The sequence below is a fragment of the Herpailurus yagouaroundi genome, unplaced genomic scaffold, assembly GCF_014898765.1.
Source record: "Herpailurus yagouaroundi ecotype Mexico unplaced genomic scaffold, PumYag 140, whole genome shotgun sequence".
Lineage (NCBI taxonomy): Eukaryota > Metazoa > Chordata > Mammalia > Carnivora > Felidae > Herpailurus > Herpailurus yagouaroundi.
The window spans coordinates 59,666,049-59,685,177 of NW_024412395.1; the positions used below are offsets into that span (position 1 = coordinate 59,666,049).

At 35.8% G+C, this 19,129-nt stretch overlaps 1 protein-coding gene across 6 annotated transcripts in view; it reads right to left on the reverse strand.

Moving 5' to 3' along the window:
• Positions 1 to 1,994: 1,994 nt before the first annotated feature.
• SESTD1 (SEC14 and spectrin domain containing 1) overlaps positions 1,995 to 19,129 on the reverse strand; it is a 163,132-nt gene continuing 145,997 nt past the window's right edge. For 3 of the 6 annotated variants that reach the window (XM_040475531.1, XM_040475532.1, XM_040475534.1), the window contains 5 exons: positions 18,347 to 18,428; positions 17,123 to 17,245; positions 16,065 to 16,256; positions 11,970 to 12,091; positions 1,995 to 9,423 (listed from right to left, as the gene is read on the reverse strand). In XM_040475531.1, coding sequence (XP_040331465.1) covers positions 9,294 to 9,423; positions 11,970 to 12,091; positions 16,065 to 16,256; positions 17,123 to 17,245; positions 18,347 to 18,428 — 649 coding nt within the window. In that variant the 3' untranslated portion in view covers positions 1,995 to 9,293. Of the gene's footprint in view, positions 9,424 to 11,969; positions 12,092 to 16,064; positions 16,257 to 17,028; positions 17,246 to 18,346; positions 18,429 to 19,129 lie in introns of those variants that run through there. The other 3 variants (XR_005790400.1, XR_005790399.1, XM_040475535.1) reach the window with 3 other exon arrangements.

Genomic DNA, 19,129 nt, shown 5'->3' on the forward strand with positions numbered 1-19,129 from the left:
GAGCCTGATGCGGGACTTGAACTCACAAACCATGAGATCATGACCTGAGTTGAAGTCAGAGGCTCAACTGACTGAGCCACCCAGGTGCCGCAAGGTCAACTTTTTATAGCCTCATCTTGAGAATTCTTGTTGCAACAGAGATCTCAGGATATAAGAATATACTTGGCAGCCATTTTATATTCAGAAGTACTTTTAAAACACCCATTTTTGAAAAATTAGAAAATAAACAAAACTACAATGGTTTAATTCCACATCTCAAATGTAACTTAATGAAGTTCTGCAAGCATCTATTTTTATTTTTAAAAAAGGATAATATTCCCATAGTTTTGGAACCTACCTTTTTACACTCAGTAATGTATCATGAATATCTTTCAAATAGACTTCTACCAATTTCAATTAGTAAACTTTTATAACATTTTCAATGGTAGAATATTCTTGTGGGATAAATTTATTTAAATATTTGGGTTGTTTTGATTTTTTGTTTTTTTTAAATATTTTGAGGGGGAGGGGTAGAGAGGGGGAGAGAGAGAGAATTCCAAGCAGGTTCCATGCTGTCAGCACAGAGCCTGACGTGGGGCTAATCTCACAATCCTGAGATCATGACCTGAGTTAAAATCACCAGTCAGATGCTTAACCGACTGAGACACCCAGGCATCCACCCACCCCCAATTGTTTATTCTTATAAACCCTTATAACTAAATATTTTTAAGACTAGACCCTTAATATTAAATTATCAAAGTAACTAAACTGGAAGGTAAGCTTCCAAAGGTAGCTAAGTTAAGGTCTGGTATAGTATAAGGCTATTTAAAAAGGGAATATGGTTTGTTAATAATTACATTTTATTTAATCATGGTCACAAATAAGCTTTTATGCTTACTATTCACTTTTCCAGTTTTTCCATCTATTTTTTGTTACTTTGACTTCTATCACTGCAATTCTCTTCCTTACAGACCTGGCAAAAACTGGGTAGTTCTTGTGCTCATTTTGACTTTCACATAAGAGTTAGGATTATCCGAATATTTTGGAGATTTTACACAGAAGGTGGATCAGGTTTGTGAATACATCAAGTGTCTAATGTGAAATCTAAAGATGGTGGTGAATACTGTAGTAAAATGAAAATATTAAAAATAAAGATACATTCTTTTTGTTTAGAGACAGCGAGCATGAGCAGGAGATAGGGGCAGAGGGAGTGAAAGAATCTTAAGCAGGCTCCACACTCAATGTGGAGTCTGATGCGGGCCTTGATCCCACAGCCCTAGGATCATGACCTAAGGCAAAATGAAGTTGGACACTCAACCAAATGAGCCATCCAGGTGCTCATTCTTTTTATATATATATTTGCTTATATGTTAACTGTCATCCAAATGTACTTAACTTCAATGGACAAGGTCTAAGGTTTGCCTATTTCCAAATTTTGCCAATTCTAAATTCCTGGTAGCCATTCTGGAGCTGCTATTATTTATAGCATAATATGATTAATTTTGTTATTTTAAATATAGCTAACTTTGTTCTAAAATGCTTTCCCCAGCCTCGAATACATATTCACCTTTTAAATTGTAAAAATGGACTTCTTGGTAAGATCAAAGGAAATTTAACCACTACCTATTGTGGTAAGAACCTAACAATTTCAGACAATGTAGGATTTAAAGGAAGCCCTGAATTTCTGTGCCAAACCTATGGGAAGACGGGATAGGGGGCTGTTGGACAGAGAATAAGAAGCGCCAAGGGAAAGGGTATTTAGCCTCTGTCTTCTAGGACTCCACATTATTTCAGAATAAAGAAGTTACATTTTGTTTTAATCAAAAATTTTAGAAAATACTGTTAGAAAAAATTTACAGAATACAATTCAAATAGATTCAAAGATGCAGAATTCATCAGATTGTTACACAGACCAGTAGGACTTAATTCTCCCTAGATTTTATGAACAATCTTTATTAACAGAAACCAAACTTATTGTCCAAAGTGATAACGTATCAAAGAACTACATATCAAAATATACTGCCATTAATAATAGTTTTTAACATTTTTATTGCATTTACAATGTGTGGAACATTATAGGGGTTTACAGTAGAGGCCAAATATCCCAGCCCTTAAAAATTGAGTAGGAAAGATTGGATGAACCATACATAAATATCTTTGAACACAGGCATTAGAAACATACATATGATTATCATTTTACAGGTTTATACAGGTGACTGCTCTATGTAATTTAACAGGGAGGAAGGGTAAAAGAACAGTGAATAACAAAGTCACTAGGGTGTGAAATAATTACAGCTGGGTGGTGCTAAACAAACAAAAAACACAGAAAATACGATTTGTAAAGGCTAAAATGTCCTGCAAAAAACATAGCTATCCCCTATCACAACAGTGAGGTAGAATTCTTCCCACCCTGTTTTCTGGTTTCTTGACCAATTGGGGGCGGGGGGGGGCTATCCCATCCAGATGGTTCTGTCTCACATTGCTGTACCCAAGACAGACTAGTAGCATATGTTTTTGACTACCCCTTCTATCCCAATTGAACAGAAATAATCTTTTGTTTAATCGGTCTTATTTCACTTATTGAAAACAGGTGGCAAAGTCAGTAACATAAACAAACCAGTGCTGTTTCTTCTAGCTAATGTATCACCATACTTGGGAAGTGCTTGAATCTTTCAAGAAGTGAAACTAATGCTAAAATTTCAGGCATATATACCCGTTGGGGAGCTACTTGGGGCAGACAGGTATTTCTTCTCTCAAAAAACACCAACTGCCAACCATGTTAACAATGCCATTTCTATCACAAACCCACTTCTAATATTTCAAACATGGATCATAAAAATAGTTTACACCTTTCTACACATCCAAAATAGAGTGAAAATCCAGGACACCCTATAAACCACATTGAAAAAGGTATAGCAGTTTCTTCTAAAACTACCCTATGACACAGAAATTCTAACCCTAGGTATTCATCCAAGAGAAACGAAAGCCTACATTCACATAAGACCTATGAATAATCATAGCAGCTTTGTTTATAGTTACTAATGCTGGAAACAGCCCAGGTATTCCTAAATAGGAAAATGGATATACTGCAATATAGTCATACAATGGAAGAATACTCAGCAATAAAAAGGAATGAACTACTAATACACCTAACATGGATAAACCTCCAAAACATAGTAAGTGAAGAGGCTTCTAGAAAGATTACATGCTGTGTGGCTCTATTTACATAAAGATCTAGAACACACAAATTTTGATTTGTGGTAGACAAAAGAACAGTAGTTGCCTTTGGGAGGGTGTGGGGTCAAGGATTGACTGGAAAAGGCAAAATGGGAATTTTCTGAGAACGCTTTACATTTTGATAGCACTGTATACATTTTCCACAACTCAGTGATGCACACTTAAGATTTATGCATTTCACTGTATGCTAATTCTACATAAAAAATGTGGTAAGCATATTATTGAGCTCCAGTTGATATGTATGCTGAAGTTATTAGTAGGAAATGTAAATCTGTCTGCAACTTAAAATGCATAAAAAATAATTTGGATTGATGAACTGATGGGTGGATAGGTATAACACAAGCATAGCTAATGCTAACTATCACGTGGGTGATGAATACATTGTAAAATTTTAACTTTTTTCTATGTTTGAAAAGTTTTATAAAATGTTGGAGAATTTGAGGGTGCAACACTTACCAAACAATGCCACTGAAAATTTCATTACTGATCTCATAGCAAGATAATCATCAGATTCTTCCGACCAGTGTCAATTTAGAAACTTAAGAGCCTGTGAAAAGATATTCCTGAGTGTGAGGTGAGTAATCAGCTCAGATTTACACTGGCTCAAAACTGTCCGTGACATTTTGATCCCCTCACACCTTTTAAAAATAGAATACATATTATCGACCATATATTCTGAGCAAATTTGTTGGCAATGTAGACTAACGTAAGAGCTAAGATAGAAGAAACATTCTTGAGAAATATCAAGCACAGAAACTTTTACCTGACTTCTAAACTAAAAAAGAACTAGGGCAAACTATAACAGAAAAGATGTGCTGACCCAAAACACTATGTGAGGTTTGATCATACCACACAGGTCCCTATGTTCTGAGTGGAAGGACATCTGATTATCCTGTCTCTCCAAAGAAGGACTTATTTGGGGGGGTGCCCTAAAGTGATGGCATGTAACTTGTAAATACTTCTAAGGTGACTCCTTCAGATTCACTAAGACTGGCCTCAGACTCCAATAGCCTTTTGTCAGAAGTAGTTTTCCACATGCCTAACTTAAAATCTGTAACAACACTGCACTTATTATCTAGTGGCTGGTAACTATTTTTAGTTATTTGCTAAGAATTTCTATATAATTGTATAGACACAGACACAGACACAGACACAGACACACACACACACACACACACACACACACACCCTCATAAGAGTTACCAAAAATAATCTTGATTCTTTTAAAAATTTACTCACTGCTTTCAAAATATTTAGTCACAGTTCTGACTTTCCTTTGATCTCTAAGTACTTCATGTTCTAGTACAGGCTCTACTTTTTCTTGAAGCACACGGACTAGTGTTGCCAAGTTTTCAAGTTTGCTCTAAAATATTGCAATCGGGTAATTTAGCATCATCTCTGTCAATGTTTTTCAGTCTTAAAACACCTGTTCTATATTTATGCTCTTTCACAGAGCATCCTTAGTTCTAGCAGTCTCTATTACAGGACCATTCTTTGTTATTATCACTGCCCAAGTTTATCAAGACTGCTCTTCTCTAGCTACAGCAGAACTAATGGTGGTCTCAAATCATGCTTTTAACCTCTTTTTTAGGATACTTTAACAGATTTCTGCTTTTGTTGTTTCTACAGGCAGATGCTAACTCTCTGAGATCCACTCTGAGTATGACTTTTACTTACTTTTACTTATTTTTTAATGGCACTCTGTCATGTCCTGTCAACCTCAAAGTAGATGATACTCCTCACTTGTCTTCCATCTCGCTGGTCTACCATCCTGCCATAAAAGAGTTAATCTGTCAGTTTAGGAGTCCTGTTATTTACTGATGAGCTCACCAACTCCACCCTTAGTATTTCCAGTATGTAATTCTGAATGTAGGGGAAATGGAGCTCAGGGAGGTGAGCATAAACAATGTGCCATGTCTCCCACAACTCCATGCTCGTCATCTGAGAAAAGAGCAAGATTAAAGAATGCTCTATTTTCCATTCTGAAAATATAATTATAGTAATAATTCCTTCCACTTTGGATAACATCATAATTTTCAACACATTTTTTTAGTATGATTGTATTTATAGACGCAGAAAAGTTGAGTAATTTTTACAAAGGTCAGTAAATGGCAAAGCCAGATTCTGAAATCAGATATTCAAACTCCACTCTTTCCATTATATTCAGTACAGCTCTTACTTTAGCTTTTTTATGATCTTTACTATTCTTGCCACTATTTATGCTTCTTGGCTAAACGCAGACATTTCTAAAGCACACAATGAAGCCACATAATATCAGATGTTAAATCAGTACTTAATTTTGCCTCATCAAGTTATCTGCTGCCCTCCATACCAGGAGTGTATTTTCCATTTTCTTCAATTGAAGCTTTCTATTTTCAGAACTGAGAGTTAACCTTGGAAAGTTTTCTAATTAGGTTAACTCGGCAGGTATGTTTCAGCCCATCTTCTTAATTCTAGAGGATTTCTCTTTTGGGGATTTAACCAAAGTTATCTCAATCACGCTAACTCTTGTCACTGATATTTACTGATGATAGTTCCCCATATCATTTTCAATAGTTTAGGATGTGGAGAACTTAGCAACCAGAGCACGTGCAGTTCCTAGTAACCACAGGGTTTTACTATGGGAAAAGTACACAGCAATCTCCAACCTCTCTGGCAGGGAATGTACAATGTAGTAGAGGATTCTGAGTTCTTCCTCGGATTATATCATGAAATACGTTCATATACTGTCACAATCACATCACTGGTTACAATAGGTTTAGAACAGAGAGTATGGTTTGTGCAGCACTATCAGAAAAGTAATTGTCATGTTCAGTTCACCTTAGATTCTGCCAGCAACAATAAACTAAACAGCACACTCCATATTTCAACTGATGGGGTAATGAAACACCACGCAACACTAGGTAACACTCAGCAACCTGGCTAATTTAAATGCCTATAAAGTGAGAGTAGTATCCAATCCTGTACCCAGTGATGAAGCCTAGACCTGCCATCATCATCCTGGCTGGCAGGGTGAGCCATCTCATCACCATCAGCAATGTGTTGCCAACAATGGGAACTGGGAATGAAGTCAATTTTTTTCTGAAATCAAGGTACCATCTTTGCATCTGCTGGGTCAGACATGTGAAGAACAGCTGTCAAAACTTATATATTGAGCTAAGAGAGGAGCAAATACACAATAAGAAGGCAAGAGAAAAAAAAATCCCCCAAACCAAAACAAAACTAGCCCAATGAACACTCCAAGAATTCCCTGAGATGAGCTAAAGTGATGTGGAAAGTTGTGGCATATACCAATAGATGGCATGTAGAAATGATGGTTCTTCCTCCAGTTGTGGACCAACGTCAACTTATGATGTACAAAGAACTCATGATTTCAAACAGACTGCAGTCACTTCCTTCATGTGTACTCTAAGTACACTATGATGCTACGAAACAAAATCACGTTAGGGCATTGTTGGGTTTTCAATCATAACTGTACGTGTATGTACAGATATACATATAGAAAGTAGCAGCAAATTTACAAATGAAGAACAATATCATGTCAAAAGCATATTCCATTTCATGTGAAATAGTCAAGTTACAAATAACATTTCCAGATGCTGCCTTACTCTTGCTATAGGCAAATAGCTTAAGGCATATTAACAACTAATTCACTGGACAATTAGTAGTCGAGTTGATGATAAAACTAAGAGCCCCTTTACTTACAGTGTAGTTCTTTTCTAGCAAAGTCTTAATAAAAGCACTCTAATCACTATGAAGTTCAGTAGAATAGATATTGAGTGTAACTAAGTATCTAAATTACCTAATATATAAGTATCTGAAACACCAAATCACTTCCTTATGAGTAGATTCATTCATAAGTCAGTCATAACTTTAAGAAATATATTTAAAACACACTTTAGACTATCATATAAGGGGGACTATTACTAATGCCTACAACAGACCATTCACATACAGAAGAAGTAAAGCAACTATTACATATGAGGAAAAGGCTGGGAACAGGAGAGTCCCACAAGATTCCTTCCCTCAAAAGAGATTATAATGTAGCAGGCACAGACATCAATAAACAATTGTAGCATGTGGTGAGCACCATTATGAAGACTGAAATGAAGAATCACAAAAGTCCATACTCAGAAGTTAAGTCCTAAAAGACTTGAGAGGATTATCAAATATAGAAAGAATTTCCTGGATGTTTTCAGAAGCAGTGGCAGCATAAGAAAAAAGGGGGCAGAAGTTTCTCCCAGATTTTCTGGCATGTTTGACTATAAAAAAAAAGGCTGCACCTTTAACCAAAATTGCTCACAGAGAAGAAAGGTGAAAAATATGATACTTCATCTAGGAAATGTCAAGTGGGTAGTTGAAAGTATGGGTCTAGAATTTTGGACCAGATACGTAACAGAGAATGCTGGGATAAAACAGAAACCCTAAGGATGAGATACCTCCAGAAGCATTCCGAAGACAGAATCTGAGAGCACATTTGAGTAGATACACTTTAAGTTAAGAGCTGTGTGACTGTACTCACGGTTATGGCAGAGGATAACATCTTCGAGGGCGGAGACACTGTCTAGGAAAGGCTGCTAAATGGTGTAAATGTTGCAGAGACAGAGGACAAGGAACGCAGACAGAGGGCAAAAAAATTATTCAATTCAGTAACTGAGAGCACACTGAGAAGAGTTTCACTGAAGTGCTATGTTACACCAGGCTGCAAGGTGCTGAGCAGTGAATGGTGAGGATGCAGGGAGAATGGATATGGATTTCTCCGAGAAGTCTGGCAGTGAAGAAGGATGGAGAAATCGGTAGGTGCAGAAGGATTTTTTTGCATTGCAAGATACATGAACATCACTGAAGACATGAAAAGAAACCAGCATACAATTCTTTGCATAATTTTGTATTGATCACAGACTAAAAAAGTATTTTTAATCTTTTTCAAAAACATTTTCTGAAATAAAAATTAACACAAAAATTAAATACGTATTTTACCATTTAAACTTAATATAAACTTAAAAGCACTAACATTTTATAAATTTTATTTCTAAAAGAGTTGTACAATTTTTGTTACTAGACTACTTCAGAATTTTGCTTCTAGTATGAGAAATTAAATTTTATTGACAAATGCTATTTTAGCTCCAGTAAGATTCCTCTGATATAAAGGATTACACTTAAGTAATTATGTATGCCTTCTTCCCCATACTCCTCCCCAAAGATAAAGTATCTTCAAGGTAGGTAATAATTTGGATAACATTTTTCAAATTGAAGAAGAGAACAATCAGAAATAGTATTCCATTATTTTTAAGTTCTTTAAGATCTAAACTTATTATTTCTCAAAATTAAACATGCTTATTATATACACATGCTTACATAGGAATTTCCTGGCTAAAATACATGCAACAAACATGAAAAAAACAAATACTATGCCAGCTTCACAATCCTAAGAATGCCCTTTTAAATAAGGCACTCATGTCTGGAAACAGGATATAATCACCAAATTAAATAAGATGTTTAAAAGAAGCTTTTTATTAAGCACAAACAACTTTTAATACATTATCAATACAAATAGGAAACTGTCTTTTAATGAATATGATATATCAAAGATCTGAAGATTTTCTTCATACTGACACAATAAAAATAATCACTTTTGAAGAATTACAAAGTAAAATTTTTGAGTACACCACTGTCTACTAACAATTTAACTATTATCTAAATTTACTACATCACCTGGGGAGAAAGGTCAACCATTTTTATAGAGAGAATTCCTAAACTCTTATTAGCACCATTCAAAGCTTATTATCAGTTGTTCATCTACAAATTGACAGGTCAGGTAAAGCTTTAAAGCAAGTTTTCAGTGCAATGTTTACAGTTCCTTCTTTTAAGATACTTGGAGTCTATGGTCTCAAAGCATGTTAAATAATTATGCCTTGGTAGTTGCAAAGTGTTAACATGTAGACAGAAATGTAAAATGGAGAGAAATGAGGCTTATTCTGACTGTGAAATGTATCTTAATGTATTGCAGCTAATGCTGTAGTATGCCAACGACATGCGGGATTATGAACTGCAGATTTGTGGGAAGCTGGTAGCTATTAGCTCTCTGTGGTCATCATTTCAGGATGTCTCAGCTGCTGCCTTTTGAGACTAACCAGTTTCATCCTGTCTCTGATGTGTTCTGCAGTGGAGGCCATGTCACTTGGACTCCCAAAATATTGTTCAGTTCTAAAAATCAAAAGAAACAGAAAAACCCCAATCAGGTTAATATAAATCCACTGACCATAGCAAATTCAAAAGGAAGCAAAGATTTTCATAAAAATTATCTATGTGATAAGGCATTAGTTCATTTGCAAACCATACTGTTTATCTTTGAGTAGTAATTCGGTAGGACAAACTTTTTTAATTTTTTATTCTTTAAAAAAAAAAAAAAGATTTTGAGAGAGAGAGAGACAGCATGAGTGAGGGAGGAGTAGAGAGAGAGGGAGACAGATAATCCCAAGCAGGCTTCATATTTCACGCAAAGGCCAACGCAGGGCTCGATCTCATGAACCATGAGATCATGACTTGAGCCGAAATCAAGAGTAGAATGCTTAACCAACTGAGCCACCCAGGTACCCTGCAGAGAAACATTTTTATAAATGGCATAAAATATCTGAAGATATGTTGAAAGAAATAGATTAATTGTACTAAATGTTTACTTATGACAATCTCAATAAACTGAACAATGCAACCCAACAATGAAACCATAAAAGAAACAAACATTGGAGATATTTACTTTTCAGCTTAAGGTGCATAAGCAAACACAAATATAAAACCTGTATGTGTCCTTCAATGATAAGGGTTATGTACACCAACTGTCTAATATAGCTGGCAAATAAAATATCCGTTTCATGTTAAGGCATCGCTTGGGACTTTAATAGATAAAATCATTTAATGTTATCCTACTTGAAAAGATAATGTATTCGGAGCCACTAGAATCTTTTGGAGCTAGAAGAGTTCTTAGAAAGTATCTGGTTACGATCTGCATTTTTTAAGATCAGAAAACTAAGGCCTAGAAATTAAATGACTTAACTAGGATCACACAGTGGGGAAACCAGGATTTGAACCTGAGTCTTCAAGCAGTGAATTCAGAGAGATCATATAATTTCTTTTTCCAGGACAATGTGACAAAAGAGAAATCTGAATAAGCTTGCTATCAAACAAACTTTGTATAGCATCAAAAGGTTAGCCTACAAATGGAACAGAATAGTAAATCCACATATTAAAGGTGGTTGTAAAATCTGAACACACAGTACTTATTCTTCAATCTTAAAAGCATGAGGAAATGCCATATGACTACTTGTGGAAGGAGGAGAAGCCCAAGCAAAAATGCCAGTTATAGATGCTCCTAGGCTGACCTGAGAAGAGGAGATGCTGTTAACACCTGGCTGTGAAATGTGCAAACAGGAGTGGGGCTTTCCTGGAACAACAAGAAGGCGCCCCTTCAATATTGTTATAAGGTGAATTTACAAACTTTCAGATTTTATTCTTTCATACACTGCAGATATGTAACATGTATTTAGGTTATTTCTGATGGTTCAAGTTTGGCTATGATCAAAGATTATATAAATGTAGATAATGAATTATATTCTTTCAAGGGAATAAAATCGTATCTTCCCCAAATAAATTCCAAATAATCACATGAAGTTCATGACACAGTAGTGGCACTTACTATGTATCAGATTCAAGTAATTTATATACATTCAGCTCACATAATTCCCCTGTCCCTGTAACCTGAGGAGGTATGAATAATATATCCCTATTTTATATCCCTACTTTTTAGATGACAGGATTGAGGCACAGAAAGGTTGAGTGGCTTGCCCAAGGTGTTACAGCTACTAAGTGGTAGAGTTGAGATTTAAACCTAAGAAATCTGATTCCAGAGGCCACAATCCTATCCAGTATGCTATTCTACAATGTAAGATAGATGTATCCAGTGACTTGGCTTCTCTGTCATTTGAATTAAATATCCTCTGGATTACTTCTAAACTATTTTCACTGAGAAGGTCTAAGATCCTCAGGGATGAAGCTTCTTCAGATTCATTTACTGGCCCATTTATTTGCATAAGATTACTTCTTACTTTTACTATCATCTTTTGAAATGTAAAAGGAATGTGGGAATCAGGACCCCATCGTTTTACAAATGAAGAAATTACGAATCCGTACAGCATATTGGAAAGAGAATGGGTTTGGAGCCACGCAGACCTGACAGTGTATTCCAATTCCACTTATAAGCTGTGAAATCCTGAGCACCTCACTTAATCTTTCTGAGCTTCAGTTTCTACATCTGTAAATCAGGAATAATCACACTGGTCTAGCACCGTTTGGTCAAAAATAGTGAAATGAAGTGCTTAACTTAGTGTTTGATAAATTATAAGCTCACTATACATTACACCCCTCCACTCCCCTTCCCTTCCCTGGATGAAGCCCAAAGTCACCCTACTCCCTATCATCACAGCCAAGGCTAGAACCCAGGAGTATCAACCTCATCAGTGATCTTTCTTCTACAACAAGCTGTCAAGAAGCACATTTGATAGCAAGTACCAAATCCACTTTTGCTAACAGGTGAGTTTGCATTTCTTTTCATTACAAACTAATTTATTGTAGGAACTGAAGAATGTGAACCAAAGCTAATTTACTTGGCTTTTTAAGAAACAGATTTTCCTCTCTTGATGATTTCACTTTAAGACCTCACCAATAAAAAGACAAGATTATAAGAACATGTACCATACCCATCAGGATAAACTACAGGAACAGTTAATCTATCCAAAAGGGATTTCCCAACCGCTTCAATTTCATCAAACTGCTCCTCATCATTAATAGCTTCGGGCTCTTCTGGACAGTCTTGCAAAATCTGCAACAAATAAAATGGTGTCATCAATCAAGAAATATAGAAAGGCAATAAAGCTCATGTAAATTCAGTAGATTGAAGGTATTTTTGTTTTGTTCTTAGCATCTTCATGTACACACCCTTATACAAGATTGATTACTGGTGAAACTGGCTCAAAAAATCCTAACAAAATGAAATACATAATCCTTACTAATAATATATAATGAGAATACAAAAGGTCTACAGTGATTTCCAAGAAAAAAATAATACTAAACTACTATTTGGAAAGTAAGTTCAAACTGCACTTACAAAGTATTCCTTCATTCATTAAGTATTTATTGTACTAAATGTTTATTTAGCAGCTTGGGATGGGACTGAGATATAGATTTTGATCTCAAACAGCTTACAGACTTAAAAAATGAAAGAGGGGAGCCTGGGTGGCTCAATTGGTTAAGCATCTGACTCTTAATTTTGGCTCAGGTCATGATCTCACAGTTCATGATATTGAGCCCTGTGTCAGGCTCTGCACTAACAGCACAGGGCCTGCTTGGGATTCTCTCTCCCTTTCTCTGTCCCTCCCTTGCCCTCTTCTCAAAATAAATAAATAAACAAAAAAAAAAAACTTTACAAAAATGAAACAAAATATAAATGCAAAACCACATATACTCAAGTATACAAACACAGAACTGATGGGATGACCTAGACAGACACTACAATTATTTTAAAAATTGATCTGCTGACTTACCTGATATAAACTGTTAAAACTATAATTCACATATAGGAAGTTCTGTTTTCCTTGATAAAATATTACTTTTTCCTTAACTATTACCATTTAAATTTAGAAAGGTGAGGAAAGGGGAGGAGAGGAAGGAAGAAAGGAAGAAAGAAAATGCTGTAATTTATAATAGCTAAGTCTAAAGGTACTGACCCACACTGATCAACATAGTAGCAACCAGCCACATGTGTCTTGTGACACTTGAAAAGCAGCTAGTCCAAATTGAGATGTGCTGTAAGTCTAAGATGCACACTAGATTATAAGAAAAATAAACATAAAATATGGGGGAAATGAGAAGTATTTATTTTTGCAACTTTTTTTGCATTGTATTTTACTTAATCCAATCTGTTCATTTCAGCATTACTCATAAAGAACCTTATAAGAAGTTCTAGATTCAATTTAAGTATCTTCTTTTTTTCTTTTTTTTTTTTTTAAATTTTTTTTTTCAACGTTTATTTATTTTTGGGGGACAGAGAGAAACAGAGCATGAACGGAGGAGGGGCAGAGAGAGAGGGAGACACAGAATCGGAAACAGGCTCCAGGCTCTGAGCCATCAGCCCAGAGCCCGACGCGGGGCTCTAACTCACGGACTGCGAGATCGTGACCTGGCTGAAGTCGGACGCTTAACCGACTGCGCCACCCAGGCGCCCCCAATTTAAGTATCTTCTCAGTCATTATACTATGTAAGTTACTTAGAGTTATATTTATGCATATTGGTATAAAATAAAACACAGTCAAGAAGAAAATACCATCTGATAACAAAAAGCTTTACAAAGGTTTGAACAGTAAATAACTTATAATTGAGCTTATTATAGGCATGATAAGAAAAAAAGGCCAGGTAACAGAAGGAAAAGAACAGTAATGTTCTATGCAAAAAACTCTCAACAATTTACATTCTTATAAGACCTCTTAAGAGAAGTCTAGACCTTAAAATGTCCTTGCAGAAACATTTTATTTTTTAAAGTGTTTATTTAAATTCCAATTAGTTAACATACACTGTAACATTAGTTTCAGGTGTACAATATAGTGATTCAACCCTTCCATACAATACCCTGTGCTCATCACAAGTGCATTCCTTAATCCCCATCACCTGTTTAATCCCCTACCTACCTCCCTTCCAGTAACCCTCAGTTTGTTCTCTATAGTTAAGAGTCTGTTTCTTGGTTTGCCTCTCTCTCCTTTTTTTCCCCCTTTCCTCATTATTTTGTTTCCTAAATTCCACATATGAATGAAATCATATGATATCTGTCTTTCTCTTATTTCGCTTAGCATTAAACTCTCTAACTCCATCCATGTGGTTACAAATGGCAAGATTTCGTTTTTTTATGGCTGAGTAATATTCCATCGTGTAGATATGCCATGCCTTCTTTATCCGTTCATCTATGGACGCTTGGACTACTTCCATAGTTTGGCTATTGTAGATAACGCTGCTATAAATATCAGGGTGTATGTATCCCTTTGGATAAGTGTTTTTAAATTCTCCGGGTAAATAGCTAGTTGTACAATTGCTGGATCATAGGGGTAGTTCTATTTTTTAACTTTTTGAAGAATCTTTATACTGTATTCCAGAGTGGCCTCACAGATACATTTTAAAAACAGTATCATATGTAGAACTTAAGAAACACACAGATGAATGTAGGGGAAGGGAAGGAAAAATAAGATAAAAACAGAGAGAAAAGCAAACCATAAAGACTCATAAATACAGAACTAAGGGTTGATGAACTTCCTTGTGCCTGAATTACCCCTTCATATCAAGATCTCTGATTAAATGTGATCTCCTCAGAGAGGCCTTTCCTGGAAGACTTGTCTTACCTGCTCTCCACTCCCTCTTTCCCAAATTGAGGGTGGGGGGAAGGGCTAAATGGGCAATGGGTATTAAGGAGGTCACTTGTTGGGATAAGCACTGGGTTTTATATGTAAGAGATGAATCACTGGGTTCTACTCCTGAAACCAATACTACACTGTATGTTAACTAACTTGAATTGCAATTAATTAATTTTTTAAAAAAGCTATCAGTAGTGTTAGGAATTGGGCCTCTTAGATAGGAGCGAGGGACAGAAGGAGCAATGTGACTAAAAGAGGGTGGGAGAGCTTCTGGGGTACTGGTAATGTTCTGTTGTTTGAATTCTGAGCTGATCACACAGTCATGTTCTCTTCGTGAAAATTCACCGAACAGACTGAATTCAACAAATTCACTGAACATTTATGATCTGTGTACTTTTCTATGTTAATATACTTCAATAAAAACTTTTCATTAAAACAATCAGTAGATAAACAAATTAAGCCATTTTATGTATACTTTCACATTTATCATCATTAGGCCTATTTTAAACCAAAATACTGACCTGTGGAGTTCAGTGACCAGCTCAGGGAGAGTTAACTATGAACACTTCCCAACAGATGTACTGCATAACAAGACAGAAACTATCTAATTCCTGATAATATCTCTTCTATTTTATAGACTAGGCTATCACACTTACATTTAGGTTTCTCATATTTCATTATATTGAACATCCCCCACACATAAACTTTCAATGTGCAAGATCACAACAAAGTTAACTACATAACGAAGCTCCTCCTCAGAGGAGAAATGTAAGGGTTGGTTGGGTGCTATAAATTTTCTCTGTGCAGAGTTCCGAAAAGGGCTCTGCTGAAAATCTGCCCAAATAACACTACACATTTCATTTTTGGTTTCTGGGACTAATGAATTCATTAAATAATAAATTCCAGAATGAATCTTTAAATATAACACATGAAAAAAAGTTTTTATCCTTACTCTCTTTGAGTTGGGTAGTCTCTAGTGTAAACATTATAAAATTACTAAGTGCTCTTTTAAAAATGTTATGACAATTAGTAGTAGATGCAGAGGCAAAGTTTCCTTTCATTGCGTAACGAAAGAGATGGGAGTCGTGCCACCCTCAATATAGAGAGCACATTCTGGGCGCCAGGTCTGGAGAGAAGAGAAGCACTGTTGAGAGAGGACTCCTGGATGGTTTTGGATTTCTCCAAGCACAGTATGCCAGCACTAGTATGGATTACTAAAAGGATTTCATCTGAACTCTCTAAGAATACATTACATCTAAACAAACTTTAAACATAGGATTAATAGGAGTTGCAATAAGAAAAAAAACCAAGCTAACTACATAATTATAATATTAAAAGTAATATATTTAAAGACAGGCAATAAATACTACTGAGACTACATTTTTTAAAAAAGCAAACCTTTTCGGCATTTGAGTGAAAGGCAATAGCCATCTCCAGCCTATGTACTCTCTCTTCAGACGCTATCGTAAACTGTTTCCATACTCTGTTCAGTCGAGGAAGCGTGTCCCCAGATGATCGAGACGTGCAGCGCAGAGATTGGCACAACACAACTGTAGCCTGTAGCAACTGTCTTCCATAGTCGTAAGTGCTCTAAAAACAAACAAAAAGTATACATGAAATTACAATAAAAGAATTCTGAAAAGAGAGATGGAAAAGTGTACAGGAGGACTGTGGTTGCAAATGAGTAACACTACCAGAAATCAATGCGGAATGACTCCACTGGCACTTAATACTATAAATTAACTGCATGCATAATAAAAGATAGGAAAGCAATACTTTTTAGTAAGTTTCTTCCTTGTTAGGTTTTATTCTCTTACTCTGTTTTCCCCATCAGTCTACTTGATTCCACTGGCCAAAAAGAATGTCTGCTCATTCACTAACCAACAAGTGGGTGAAAATGGACGCTTTATACACAGGAAACCACAACTGTTCACTGAGAGTTCAATTATTAGGGAAAATAAATTAAGATACTTTTCTCTCTCTCTCTCTCTCTCTCTCTCACACACACACACATACACACACACACACACACACACACACACACACACACACACACAGAGTTTGTGTTGTTATAATGAGGAGATGAAAAACTGGGACTTCTACTTTACGGATATTAACACATATTTCTTATTAACTTTAGTGAGTGAGCAGTTGGATTGCCTAAAAATGGCATAGTATATAACACAGTATATATAATGACATAGTATATAACAGCATTCATATAACACATAAATCAGAGGGAGCATATACAGAACCTGTATTCAGGAGAACATAAACCCTCTCAAGTTTATGCAGGCTAGTTTTGATGTACCAGCTGACACTTTTCTTAGTTCTGTGATATTTCTGAAATAACATGACTAACCTTCTTGGACTTGGAGGGTTAAGTTACATTATAATCATGCAGAAAGCTATTCAAACACTGAGCTTGTAGAAAAGGAAGATAACCAGTTCTGCACCTGTGCAACATCAACAAATTTTCTATGCTTTTCCAGTAAAACTTTTGTTTCCTGAGCATCATCACCCAATCTGATGTGGGTCTTAAGCAGGGCATCCAGAAGTTCACTTAGCCATTCTACTGCCTAAATAAAAATAAAGAACAGTGAAGCTCGATTCATAACTCTTATTATATCAAAACATATTTATAAAAAGAAAAATTACTACCATGTGATTAATTAACCCACTAGTTATAACCTAACTTCTTAATAGCTCATTTCATTCAATGCCAAGCTACATGAATTAATGACCTCTCCTCCCCGTCAAAATCTGTAAAATCTAACAAGATGTATTAAAAAGAAGCACTCTTTTATTTTTTAAAAAAGTGTTTATTTTTGAGAAAGCACAAGAGGGGGCACGGGGGGGGGGGGGCGGAAAGAGGGGGACAGAAGATCCAAAGTGGGCTCTGTGTTGACAACAGTGAGCCCAACTGTAGGGCTTGAAGTCATGAACCATGAGATCATGACCTGAGCTGAAGTTGGATGCTCAACCAACTGAGCCAACCAGGTGACCCAAGAGAAGCATTCTTTTAGTATCATGTGGGGGTGCCTAGGTGGCTCAGTAAATTAAGTATCCAGCTTTTGATTTCGGCTCAGATCATGATCTCAGAGGTCATAAGATCAAGTCCAACGTCAGGTTTTGCGTCTGACAACACAGAGCCTGCTTGGGATTCTCTCTCTCCCTCTTGCTCTCTTTCTCAAAAATAAATAAATAGATAGATAAATAAATAAACATTTAAAAAATAAAAAATAAAATCAATATCCTATGATTTGTATTATTATAAGATCATGAGTTTATGTAATATAGATCTTACATGTTCTGTGATGCTATCTACATAGAGATAACATTGTTTATCTAGTTGAAAAAAACCCTCTTGCAGGTTAAAAAGCAACGTGCTACACCAGCCTTAATCCTGGCATGTAATAACTCACAAGAAAGTCAACAGTAATAATAATAAATAATCCCAATTTCTAGCTAAATGGAGAATTTCATTGAGAAGATAAGCCAAATAAGACCAGTACGGTAACTGAAAAGAAAAAAAAAACACTTTATTATTTTAACTAAGATAAGCTAGAACTTGACTTAATGCATCTACTTTCTTGGACCATGAAAAATACACTTTTTTAATAGGTGAAATCAATATTTTAAGAGAAGACAACTACATCATGTGCCTGATTGATCTTTACCTGGGCAGCATCTTCTTCACATTTAAACAACTGCACCATCTGAAGCATCTTTAACCTTCGCACATCTACCATGTCTTCACATCTAATGAACCCAAACATAAATTTAAGACATCATTTCAGTTTCGTTAATAACTATTATAACATCACCATCTGGCACACGTATTTTATAGTATACTAAAATACTTAATCTTCCACACCATGGAGACTTCAACTTTTCTGTACTGACTTATAAGAATTTTAAGGATATCTATGTTACATCAAAATACTTCAAAACCCTCAAGACACCTGAACGATACCTAATCACACACTCTCGAGGATAGAATGGATTCTGCAAAATACTGAAGCAAAGCACAAACATAGTGGTATACTAAAATCCAAAGAAATCTCCACTGCCAGTTAGTATTAAACAAGCCTCAAAGATAAGATTTAAAGTTTGTCAGGGTGCCTGGGTGGCTCAGTCGGTTGAGTGTCTGATTCTTGATTTCTGCTCAGGTCATACATGGTCTCATGGTTTGTGAGTTTGAGCCCCTGCATCGGACTCTGCACTGACAGCGTAGAACCTGCTTGGGATGCTCTCTCTCTCCCTCTCTCTCTGACCCTCCCTGACTCATGATCTCTCTCTCTCTCTCTCCCCCACCTCCCACAAAATAAATTTAAAAACTTCAAAAAAGTGTAAACCTTCTCAAATACTAATTTTGAAGATGATGCTCCAATGAAATAAGACAAAAATGTTAACATTTTTCATTATATTACCCAAAGCACTATCTAATTCTAAATAAAAAA